At 35.0% G+C, this 13645-nt stretch overlaps 1 protein-coding gene across 1 annotated transcript in view; it reads left to right on the top strand.

Moving 5' to 3' along the window:
• ADAMTS17 (ADAM metallopeptidase with thrombospondin type 1 motif 17) overlaps positions 1 to 13645 on the top strand; it is a 471203-nt gene that overhangs the window by 196603 nt on the left and 260955 nt on the right. The window contains exon 8 of the mRNA XM_027852040.1: positions 5506 to 5611. Within this exon, the coding sequence (XP_027707841.1) occupies positions 5506 to 5611 (106 nt within the window). The remainder of the gene's footprint in view (positions 1 to 5505; positions 5612 to 13645) is intronic.

Here is a 13645-nt window from a genome sequence, read left to right as displayed (position 1 = left end):
CACAGAATAAGTAATAAAGCTTCAAAATGCAGTAAAACTTTCGGGACACCTTTGTAGAAAGGTGGGAGAGGGGTGACAAGTATTTATATAATGCCTACTATATGCCAGACACTGTGCTAAGCACTTTACAAATATTAGCTCATTAGGTACTATTATTATCCCCATTTTATGGTTGAGGAATTAGAGGCAAAAAGGAAGTTAAGTAACTTACCTAGCCTCAAAGAGCTAGGAAGTGTTTGAAGCTGCATTTAAACTCAGGTCTTTCTAACTCCAGGACCAGCACTCTATCCACTAGGTGATCCATCTACCTAGTAGCCCCATCCTTGATGTTATGGAAAAAGGAGAGATCAAACCAGAGTACTTTAGGAAAATTTGAAGAGGGAGTAAATATTATGATCTGGAGGGAAGGAGAGTCAGGAAAACTTAATGGAAGAAGGGGTACCCGAGGAGAGCCTTTAAAAATGAGGACAATGAGGAAGAAGTGTGTTTTGGGCATGAACAGTCAAACATGAATGCACAAGTATGCGAGATAACACAGCAATTTTGGGGAATAGTTAGTAAGCCAGACTGGATAGAATGTAGAGACTGAGAAAGTAAGTAGCAGAAAATAAGACTGAAAATGCAAGTTAGAACCTAATTGTTGAAGTCTTTAATAATGATGATGATAATGGAAATAGCACTTTAAGGGAGGTTTTAGTTACTTTACATATATAATCTTATTTAATCTTTACAAGAATACTGTGAAATAGGTGCTATAATTATCACCCTTTTGCAGATATGGAAACTGAGGCAAAAAAGGTTAATGTGGCTTGCCCAGCGTCACATTGCTAGCGAGGGTCTCAACTCAGATCTCCCTGACTCCAAGTCTAGTGTTCTATCCACTATGCCATTTATTTTAAATTCCAGGCTAAGGAATTAATAGGGGTAGTTAGGTGGCACAATGGATAGAGTGCCAGGCCTGGAGTCAGGAAAATTTGAGTTCAAATCTGGCCTCAGATACTTACTTACTAGCTGTGTGACCCAAACATTTAACCCTGTTTGCTTCAGTTTTCTCATCTGTAAAATGAGCTGGAGAAGGAAATGGCAAACCACTCTGGTATATCTGTCAAGAAAGCCCAAAGTGGGGTCATGAAGAGTCAGATAAGACTGAATAACAAAGGAATTAATATTTTGACTGATTGATCATGGGGAACCACTGAACTTTGAGTAGGGACATGATGGACTTGCAGGTCTGGAAACCAATTAGAAACATGCACATTTATTACTTGCCTGCATTATGCCAGGAGAAGGAATAGAGATGAGTCTGATCCCTAAGGAGCTTGCCAGTAGTAATCCCTGACAAGAGGACTGATTAATGGAATATAAATATGCTAGACTTGGAGTCAGCAGAGACATGGGTTGAAATTCTTACACTAATAGCTATGTGACCATGTGCAAACTGCTAACATTTCTCTCAGCCCTAGTTTCTTCATCTATAAAATGAGAGTGATTATTTCAATAGTATCTAATAATAATAGCTAACATTTATATAGTGCTTACTATGTGCCAGGCACTGTGCTAAACCCTTTCCAATTATTACCTCATTTGATTCTCACAACAACCCTGGGTACAGTTATTATCCCTATTTTACAGATTTGCCCAGGGTCACATAGCTAGTATGTGTCCAAGGAAGATTTGAACTCACGTCTTCCTGACTCCAGTCCCAGCATGCTATCCACTGCCCTACCAAGTTGTCCTTCGTAGGGTTGTTGTGAGATTCCCATGAATTAACAGAAAATGTTTTGTGAACATTACATTCTACATAATGTAGAATGTTGTTGTTATAGCCCAGGAGAGATTCACAAGGGCCTGAACTAGGGCATTGCCAGTGTGAAATGGAAAGAATGGGGTTGAGTTGAGAGAGATCATGGAGGTAGAATTAACAGGACTTGGCAACTGATTGGGAAGCCGAGGGAGAGAGAAGAGTCTGTTAGAGTCTGGGGATGCCTTGGTTGAAAGTAGGAACAGCTGTGCCCCAGAGGCTGTGCAGCTGCTTTGATTTTGTGGGCTGATTTAAGAGGCTTCAGGGTGTACCCATACTGCTGGAGTTAGGTGTTGTGGGAGAAGCTTGGCCTGGGGTGCATGGAAGGAGGTTGGAGCATATGGCTTGGAATGTTTTTTCCTTTTCATTTTATTTTATTTACATCACTGTCATTTTCCCACCCCCTTATCCTCCAATTCCCCCAGAGAACCCACAAAGAGGCAGAGTGCCCTAGGGGAAAGACTGCTAGCTTTTGGAGTCAGAGGCCCTGGGCTGCAATCCTGTTTTCTGTCACTACCTGTGTGACCTTGGGCCTCAGTTTCCTTATCTAAAAAATGAGGGGACTAGACTAGATGGCAGTAAAAGTCCCTTTCAGTGTTAAGTCTATAATCCCATGATCCCTGCCTTGTAAAAAGAAGCACAGAAGACAGAAGCCACAAGGGAGACATTTAAATATGAAAAACCAACAGGTAAAAGTAAGGCAGAATAAACCAACACATTGACCTTGTCTGATGATGAATACCACATTTCCATATTCATAGACCTGTACTGAAAAGGAGGCAAGTATATTTTATCATCAGTCCCCTGGCACCAACATTGGTTATCATATTAATCTAAATTCTGGTCTTTTGGTGATATTACAGCATTGTGACTCTTCTGTTTATCATTCTCTTGGTTCTCATTGTGCTCTTACAAGTGTATATCAGTCTCTGAATAATTTCTTTTATCACAATAGTGTCCCACTATATCAATAATATTCTACTGTATTAATATTCCATACTTTGCTCAGTTATTCCACAATCAGGGGGCTTCTATCCTGTTTCCAATTTTGGGATTAGTTTGGGTTTGGGGTTGTTATTTTTGCTGACATAAGAAAGTACCACTACAAATATTTTAGTCTATAGAGGAGCTGTCTCTCTGTTTTTTACTTCTTTGGGGGTATAGGCCTAATAATTTTTTACTGGGTTAAAGGACATGAACAACTTAATCAGTTTTCTAGCAAAGTCCCAAATGTTTATCATAAAACCTGGACCAATTAACAGATCCACCAATAATGTATTATCTTTTGCCTATCTTCCTTGTCTAATGCTAACTGTTGCTAATTTCTATCATCTTTGCCAATTTAATGAGAAGAAGTAGAAACTTCAGTGTTGTTTACTTTACATAGTTCATTGATTATTGTCAGAGGGGTTGGCAGTGGAATTCAGTGTAGATCGTCAGACTGTGAATAATAGAAATAGAGTGTGTTTATGAGAATCAATGAGTATGGAGGAATTTTGAGAGCTTAGCGTCCTAGTTATTTATGCCCAGTATCACAGTTTGTTACAGTTGGCATCCATGCCCTTAATCAAAGTTTCAGGGCATAGTACAAGTATGAGTATATGCAATAGGGTATTATCTTGTGTTCTAGATCCTGGTACCTCCCACAAATTGCCAGAGGTGAATCCTGGGAAGCTGTGATGAACAGTTTATATTGCACAGGCTATCTGAACATCAAGTTATTAAACTTGCTGTAGCCTCTGCCAGGGAAGAGGAGATTCCTACATGTGAGATTAGGTAGAAATAAAGGGACCTAGAGCATTGGGTGTGAATGAAAGCAGTTGGCCACAAGTGACATTTCTTAATAAAAAGAATAGTGATTTCAAGATCTTGAATCTGGGTGGTCCCGAGGGTGGCAGGGCCACCAAAAGAATTAAAGCAATTGAGAGGAGGAGAAGGTTTAGGGGCAAAGAAGATCATTTCAGTTTTGAGCATTAGTTTAAAGTTGAAAAAAATCAGCTTCACAAGTACAGGATGGGGAAAGCATGGCTAAACAATATCTGTTTAAAATATCAGTTGGTTTCGGGAATTGTAACCTCAATATGAGTCAACTAAATAACATGGTGGCCAAAAAAAATTAAAAGGTAATAAAAATAAAAAACTTCATTTAAAGGACAATAGCAAGTTGAATGTGAGATGTGATAGTGCTGCTGGCCTCAAGCCATACTGCATCTGAAGTATTGTGTTCAATTCTGCGTGGCATTTTTTAGAAGGGATGTTGACAATCTGGTACATATCCAGAGGAAGGAATCATTATACTGAAAAGAATAGGGGCCATGACATATCAAGACCTATTGAAAAGACTGGAGATGTTTAACCCAGAGAAGATCCTTAGAGGGTTATGTGATAGCTGTCTTCAAGTATGTGAAAAGTGACTTAGAGTTGTTCTGCTTGGCCTCAGAGAGTAAAACTGGGAGCTATGAGTAGAGAAGCAAATTTTGGCTTTAATGGGAAGATAACCTTCCTAGCTACTAAAGCTGTCCTAGAGGTAAACAGGCTAGTTAGAAGGTAATGGGTCTCATTCACTGGTGAATTTCAAGTGGAAGTTGAATGATCATGTATTATCAACATGTAGATTGAAAATCCTTTCATGAGATTGAAAATCCAGGGAAATTTTTTAAAGGAAAATATTTACTTAATGCTGAAGTATAGGATATTGTTTTTATTTATCAAACTGAAGCTTAACCAACTTGAGCTTAATACACATACATGAATGCATACATATATGTATATATATATATGCACACATATATTTGTACTTTAAGGTTGCATGTTTGTATATGTGAATGTATATGTGTGTGTGTGTGTGTTATATTCATTTACAGCAAGGTGATAATTGAATTTATGGCAGCTGATAAGATCACCAAGAAAGAGGGTAGAGAAAGGAGAATGGAATATACAGGGCTGAAATTTGCAGGATACCTGTCATTAGGAGGAATAAGATTGAATCAGTGATGGAAACTAAGGAGACAAATTTTGACCATAGGACCTAGAGTTCTTTCGCTGATGTACTTTGTAACCCTGAATAAATTAATTAACCTGTCTTTTCCTTTCGACCTTTTCTCATCCTTAAAAGAGTTATGCTGATTCTTTCCATTTACTGCTTTGGGGAAGTTCTAATTGTTACAGAGTATCCTTATGTCATTTAAATTTGCCTCTTTGCAACTTCTACTCATTAGTCCTACTTCTATCATCTTGGGCTGAAGCAGAACAAACCTAATTCTTCTTCTTCATAATAACCTTTCAACCATGTGAAAGCAGTAGATTCACTTCTTCCAACTACCATATTTTGAGTTTAATTAAGTTCCTAGGCACTCTCCTCCCTCTTTCCTCCTCTTACTGTCCTTTAGGAAGATATTTCCATGGTCTTCATTAATTATCATCTGTGGTCTTAAACTCTAGAAATCAGTAGATAAATATTCCATTCTGTTGCATTGACACAGATAAATTTCAATATGAAACTTCTAAACAAAACATACATTGATCTATTGGCCTTTGTTTACCATAATTCACCTGTATTGTAAGCATTTGTTCAGGTTTTGTTAACCATAAACACATGAGCAGTTATTGACTTTGTTACTTTCAGACAATTTTCATTGCAATTACTTGAGGAAGTGTCTTGCAAACTCTGAAGTGTGTGTGTTTTCCTTTTTTTTTTTTTATAGGAATTGCTTATTTGGGAGGAGTATGCAGTGCCAAGAGGAAATGTGTGCTTGCAGAAGACAATGGTCTCAATCTGGCATTCACAATTGCTCATGAGCTGGGCCACAAGTAAGCATTACAATCTTAATTGCGCCTTTTAAAATGCTATTGTAAGTATAATTCATTCACTTTGATATAAGTTTTTAAAACCAAATTTGTATTTTAAAATAATGTTTTTCTCAAACTCTTTTTCACATGGGACCAGTTTTGAAAATGTATTTGATATGCACTTGTCTCAGAAGAAAAATTGTGCCAACAATTTGTTTGTAAACAAGTAAGAAGTTCTAATTAGTGAACAGTTTTATACTCATGGTTGAAGGTCTTGAATTCATAACCTTTTGCTTGTTTTTAAAGCCAAAGAACAAAAGAAAATAGATATTTCTTTGGGTTATCTTACTTGGACACCATCTTAAGGAATGAAATAATCTTTTGCCATATAAATGAATGATTACTAAAATTTACTCTATATTTCAATTGATGGAATAATTCTTTCTACTTCTAACATTAGTTTTCTTTTCCAGATTATTTCTAATATAACCCAGATTCCTAAGTGTAGACACTAAATTCTAGCTTCTAAGAGAATGTCCTGGATTTAAAGAAATTCTTATTTCCCATCTCCCAAGACCCAATGAAATCCTTTCCTTTTAGTTCATAGACTCACAGAATGTTCTCATTTGAAGTGACCTTATAGTTTGCAGAGTCCAATATCTTTATTTTACTGGTAATGAAACTACGGGTCAGAAAGATTAAGTGATTTGCACAGTATTTAATAATTCTTGCATGACAGGAAACAAGGTTTCTTTTTAAAAGTAATTTGAAAAATTTATGTTTATTCCTGATGTCTATCTGCTTTATGTCTATTAATTATACAAGTGAGAGAATCTATACAATTATCATGAAAGAAAAAATTGTGGTTTGAGTGCTTGATAATTTATAGTATATTTAGAAGTGTTTTTCCTAGAATTGAAAGAGTTTAGTGAAATGAAAATGTAGTTCATAGAAAAATTAGTATTTCAAGGCAAAGTCCTAAGTAACCCACACATTAAGGCACTTGGGTTCTTAATTTGGAAGTCCAGTTTCCTACCATGGAAAAGCTGTATGTACAAGAAAGGATAATCATTTCATTTTCAAATTTATTTATTTCATTTTCATTGCTTCTATTTAAGAAAGGGGATTTTGGTAGGAGATATTTCTATAATTATTAAACAGTATAAACAGAAGATAAATTATGGATGCCATTATGTGATATTGTATGCATTTATTTAAATTAAGAAGGACATTGTGCCTTTTAAGTTTAGTTCCTTTAGCAACAGGATGAACAAGTGACTATAATTAATGTTATTTTACCTGAGCAATATTTTCTGTATCAGTGGCTTTTAGCTTGTGTACTTACTTTGATCCTTGGATGGGTCCATCATTCATCAGCATATGTAAGCCTTCCACCTGTGCAGATCACTCACCATCTTTCTTTATTCATCTACCCATGGCTCTTGACTCTCAGACTTCTTTCTCTCCCATACCTTCCCCACTGCTTTTCAGCTTCCTTTATGTGTTGTATTCCCCCATTGGAATCATTGGAATGTAAGCTCCATGAAAGCAGGGCCTGTCTTTGGATTATATTTGTATTCCCAGTGCTTAGTATGGTGCTTGACATAAGGTTTAATAAATGCTTGTTGACATAATAGACTCTACATACCTTCTCATTCTTTCAGAAAAATCATGCTTTTGTTTCACATGCTGGCTACCGTTATAATACTGACTTCCAATTTTGAGAACCGAAGAAATTCTGGATAATTTCTCACATTTGTGAATACAATATCCAAAAAGCTTTGAACCAGATTTGTCATACCTAAATGCTTAGAAATTTCCGCCTAATTTGGGAATGTTTCTGGCTATCAAATTAAAATTGTGTTATTAAGAAGTGATAATTTGAATTTCTATGTTTATAGCTTCATGTAGCGTATATATATACACATAAATATACTAAATATAAAACTTTTCTTCTTTTCACTTTAAAACTATAAGTATAACAGCTTCTCCCATTACCTATTTTACTCTTTTGGATTGACATATGTACAGTTAGCAAAGGATATCTGAAGAGAAGAATGGTTAATTTCAGTCATATTTTGATGTTATTCTCTAGCTAAAATCTTGGAAGACTATGGACTACTGTTTATAAGCCTATTGTGCTCAATTACATACAATAACAAAATTTTTTTTAAAACTGATAAGTCTTGGGGTTTTTTTTAACTTTATCCTACTTTGTATGATTAAAGTCCTCTTAAGAAAGTCTGTCGCCTGAGAACGATTTGATGTAGTAAGAAAAGGACGTTTAAGATCCCACCTTTAAGAGTAAAACAATAAACTCATCATCTGTAGGAATCTTCCAATTCTATTATGCATAGTCTAATCAAACCAAATAAAGGAAATTGGATCACTTTATTATTTAAACTAAATGGTACCCTGCTGTACATGTATGAAACTTGAAAGGGAATTCACCATCCAAAACAGGATGGACCTTGATGAGTCTTCTCTCTAAACAGACCTCCTCCACTACTGACATTTCTTAATAGGTAATTAAATTCCACAGTAATAATTTTTTTCAGGGTGAGCACATCTAAATGGTATTAATGAATATATAAATCATTCTTTCTCAAAACAGGATTTAGAGACCACTGTTGAACACTTAGATCCTGCAAGTGGTCCATTGTCCAGTATTTTCATGTACATTACATGACAATATATAATTCACACAATGTTTTGTTTCTTGCATGAATGCCTACAAATAAAAGTTAGAGAAAAAACACTATTTCATTGATCTCTGATTAGAACTAAGATTGATTTCCCTGTTAATTTTGGTAAGTTTTGTTTCATCTTGTTTTTAATATAAAAAAATGGAAAGAGAAGCAAGATGGAATAGCTATTCATTGAGGGTGTCGTCTTTTTTTCCCTGTCAAAGCAGTTCAGTGAACAAATAAATTTGGGAACAATTGGTGTGGACAACTTCTGACTCTTCTTGACCTCTTTCTTTCACTTCAGCAGAAGACCTTATAATTGGATTAACATTAGCAAAGGGATACTTTCTCTACTACAGTGAACCCTTTTCATGTTGGGACAGCATTAGGCATCTGCTGTATGGCTTTCAGAGTATTTTCTTCTACTCAGAGTGCTAGGAGAATACAAATAAAGCAAAATCATTCAAGTGGATTTCAGTTAGTCTTCTGAATCTTTAAGGATTATGATCACAATAAGTGAGGATGAAAGGAAGAGAAAGAGAACAGCAACATAAATTTTCACTGATACCTTTCACATACCTTCATTTGCATTTTGGAATCTAATGATTAAGAAAAATACATGACCTCATCCCTCTCTTCTGATTAATCAGTTCTGTTGAAAAAATAACCAAACTCTATATGGGATAAAGTATTATTAGCGATTGCCTAGATTCTCTTTAAACCTATTGTTCTCATGAGAGCTGAGTGGTGAATTTCTGGTTTTAATGTTAAAAAAGAAACAATAATTTAACTTACCAGTTAGATTTTGACCAGCGAGGCTACCCTGGATCAGAAGATCAGAGACTTAAAAAGCAAGTCTAAATAACTTTTGCAAGCTTTATCAGACTAGAGAGAACTATCATGCTAGAGATAGCTGATAGTCAATGGACCACTGCATAATTCATTTTAGATTCTGTAATTAAAGATTTTTAAGTATGGGTGAGCAAATGGTTTACATATCCAATAAAGAAAAAGAATAATATAATGAGGCGATCTAACATGCCAGTCCCTGCTTTTGATCAACACTAAAAGCCATATTTAAAACTAGGAATCTTTTAGCATAAAAATAATCCCTGGAAAAACCAGAGTCATTGTCCTAGTATGCTTTTGTCATTGGCTTTTTTTTCCTGGTACCACTAGAAAGTTGTGGCATTGAAAGGACTGATATAGCTAAGATTTATTGTTTCTATTTTTTTTTTTTTGGCAACACAAAGTTATTGACTGCAACTGATTAATAATAAAATTGTAAAATGTAAGAAGCAACAAATGATCTCCAGGTTTTGGAATAAGAAATAAGAATAGATCATCTATTGTAGATGACACTGCATTTTTTATGTAAAGATAAAAAAGTAGGTGCATCTGTTTCCTTTTTTGATATTTTTTTATTTTAAAATTAAATACAAAATGAGAAAGGAAAAAAAATTGCCCTGTACATAGCAGACCATAGGAGAGGATTCAATATAAAACAATACATTTCCATTTCAAGAAAAACTATATAATAAATACTATATATTGTTTTCAAAGCTGCCCAGCTTTTCTTTACTTCCTTGTTAGTTTTCTTTTGTTCTCTGCTGTGCACTTTTTACTTTATTTTTTTCCATCTCTTCCCCCTCCCCCACCCTCAAAGGCTACAATTAAACATGGATACATACACGAGATATCTGTAAACATACATATATATAATATATATACACTTATACACATATATGTAAGACTGTACTATGTTTATTACCACCTGTCATCTGTTTCTCTAAAAGTAGATAGTATCTTCCTTCATAGGTTGAAGTCTTTCCATGTTTTTCTCAACCAACTAGCTCATCATTTTCTACACCACAGCAATATTCCAACCCAATCACATCCTATCTGAGAGATTGTCAATGAAAGTTTTCCCCCCAATTTTCTGCATTTCTTCTATTCTTGACTACGTAAGTTTTATTTATACAAGAAAATTTTAATTTAAAATAATCAAAATTATCCTTTTTACACTTCAACAATGCTCTCCTTTATGATATAGTTTAAGGTCTAATACTGCTGAATTTATTTCCTTTACATCTTTTTTCCTGGTTTCAAAGGAACTTTGCTACTATTTTTTCTGACTCAGTAAAATATTTTTAGTAATTTAATTGGAATGACGTTCATTGACTAAAAGGTAATATTGTCATTTAAAAATTATATTGGCTTTGTGTACCCATGAACAATAAATATTACTTCAACTATTTAGATCTGACTTTATATAAAAATTATTTTATATTTATGTTCATATAGTTCCTGTGTCTGTTTTGGCAGTTATATGCTCAGGTGTTTTATACTGCCTAGGTGTTTTAAATGGTCTAAAACAATATTGAATAATATTGCTGACACATAGTGCAGTTTCTCTATTTTTTACTTTTGATTAAATCTATTTTAACTTCAACTTTGTCTGAGATCATGATCACTATCCCTGCATTTTTTACACAATAAATTCTATTCCTCCCCTTTATTTTAGCTTTGTGTGTTATAAAGTTTCCTGAAAGCAACATATTGTTGAATTCAAATTTTTAATCTACTGTCCATTTCCATTTTATGGGTAAATTTGTCACATTCACAGTCTAAACCACAATTACTTGTTTTTTTTTGTTTTGTTTTGTTTTTGTTTTTTCACAAGATAATCAGGGTTAGGGTCACAGAGCTAGTAAGTGTCAAAGGCCAGATTTGAGCTCAGTTCTTCCTGAGTAGGGGCCGGTTCTCTAACCATTGTGCCACCTAGCTGCCCCTACAATTACTTGTGTATTTTCCTCCTTCCTATTTTTCTTCACTATCTTTCTTACCCTATTTGCCCTATCTCTCCTCACTCCTCTGCTTTATTTCTACCCACTACCTTGCCCTCCTGTTTCTTAACCTACCCATGCCTCTAAAAGTCCCTGTTGTATCCTCACCCCCACCCTATCCCTTTGCTCTCATTTCTTTCTGAATTTAGAAGACTTTTATACCTCTCTCTCTCTCTCTCTCTCTCTCTCTCTCTCTCTCTCTCTCCATATATATATATATAATATACATACATATATGTATGTATGTGTGCATGTATCATTCTCTTTTCTGATGAGATTACAATACTACCTACTCCTACTAGCTTTTCTGTATCAATTTTTCCTTTTATGCATCATTTGTATGAAATAATTACTCCTGTTTATCTCTCCCTACAGTTTTATTTTTTAGAATCATCCTATCATATTTAGCTCAGCCCAAACCTTTCTTGCAAACTACCCAAATAATGATAACAATCATGAGTACTCCTAATATTTTCACATATATGAAGTAAACAATTTGACCCTATTGAGTTCCTTATAATTGGCCTTTAATGTTTACCTTATATTTCTCCTGTATGTTTAATGTCTAATTTCCCCTTAAATTCTAGGGGTTTTGTCACAAAAACCTGAAAGTCTTTGAGTTTGTTATATGTCCCTTTTTTTTTTCGTTCAGGATTATACTCAACTTTGCTGGGTAAGTTACCCTTGGTCATAACCCCAGTTCTTTTGCTTTATGAAATATAACATTCCAAGACCTACAGTCCTTCAATATAGTAACTGCTAGGTCTTGTGTAATCTTTATTGTAGTTCCATGATATTTAAATTGTTTTTTTTCTTGTTACTTCCAATATTTTCTCCTTAACCTGGGAGCTTTGAAACTTGACTATGATACTCCTATAAGTTTTCCTCTTGGGATTTATTTCAGGTGGTCATCAGTGGATTTTTTTTTCTATTTCTTCTTTGGCTTCTTGTTCTAAAACTTCAGTGCAATTTTTCTTGATAATTTCTTGTAATATTGTATCAAGATTCTTTTTTTTAATCTTATTTTTCAGGTATTCCAACTATTCTTATATTTTTCTCCTTGATCTGTTCTACAGATCAGTTGTTTTTCTTATGAGATGTTTCATTTTCTCTTCTATTTTTTTCATTCTTTTGATTTTGTTTCATGATTTCTTAGTATCTTAGAATGTCATTAGCTTCCCCTTGCCCAATTCTAGTTTTCAAGGAATTGTATTTTTCCTTAAGTTTTTGATTCTCTATTTCAAGTTGGTTGACTTTCTTTTCATAATTTTCTTGATTTTCTTACATTGCCCTTTTTTTTACTATTTTTTTCCTCAATATCTCATTTAATTTTTAAAGTCCTTTTTGAGTTCTTCAAAGAATTCTTTTTTGTGCTTTGAACCATTTGACATTTCTCAATGAAAAATGAGTGACTTTTTTTTAGCTCCATATCTTTCTGTAAATATGAACCCAAATCTACTCTATCCCCATAGTAACTATCTATGGTTGGGTTCTTTCTCCTTTGCTTACTCTTTTTTGTTTCTTTGTTTTATTTTGTTTTTACCAGCTATTAGTTTAATCAAGTTATAATCCCGAGATATGAAGAATGATGCCCCAAGTCTCAGGTCCTTCTTACTGTTATTTTTGAGAGTCCCCACCTTGGGCTGTCCTCTCCACTCCTGAGCCATGGCTAGGGCCCCCAGCCATACTGTCCTGCAAATGATCTTGCCCCCTGTGGTCCTTCAGGTGGCTGCAAACTATATATGTCCTCTCTGCTCTGGAACTGAAACCAGGGACTCTGCTCTCCTGTAAGTACCCACAACCAACAGGGGTTACTGCACTTACCAGGTGTGTGCTAGCTCCTTCTCCCTGCAGCCACATCCTGGGATAGGTCTGGTCAGTACAGTTATGTTTCATGACAATGGAAGTTCCTTCAATCTTTTCCTACTCAGCTGTCAGACCCCCCTCACACTGTCTGCCAAATGAAAGTTCCTGAGGCTGACTGTCAACCCAGCTGCCCCTAAGGCTTGTTGTTTGTTGATTCTTGATTCTTCTGCAATGGCCTGGGGGTGTTTGCACTTCACTCAGACTGAACCACTGCCCCTAGAGGCTGGGTCTTTCCTAGGGTCTTCTCAAATTGTCTTAGGACAGCTGCTTTTCCCCTGTATTTTTATCTGCTGCTCGGAGATGATGTTTTGTCTGTGTGTGTGTGTGTAGGAAATTTGGAGAGCTGAAAGTTTTCCAACCTATTTCACAATCTTCCCAGAATACTTTTCTCCATCTATTTGTTTCTGATGAAACTGAAAATCAGTAGCATTTTGGAAAGAAATCTAGAAGTTGGATCATATGAGAGATCTGAAAGAGACCTCGGAGTCTATTTAATCTAATCCCCTTCATTTTACAGATGAGGAAACTGAAGTTCAAGAGATTTTGTGACTTATTTATGGTTATCTTGGTTATACAGTGTCTATTTTGACACAATCATTTAATTGTTTGGAACATAACCTCAAAGCATTGTGATTTTTTAAAAGGTCTATCTATTC

The sequence above is a fragment of the Vombatus ursinus genome, unplaced genomic scaffold, assembly GCF_900497805.2.
Source record: "Vombatus ursinus unplaced genomic scaffold, bare-nosed wombat genome assembly UNPS02009205.1, whole genome shotgun sequence".
Lineage (NCBI taxonomy): Eukaryota > Metazoa > Chordata > Mammalia > Diprotodontia > Vombatidae > Vombatus > Vombatus ursinus.
This window is presented reverse-complemented; position numbering and strand designations above follow the sequence as displayed.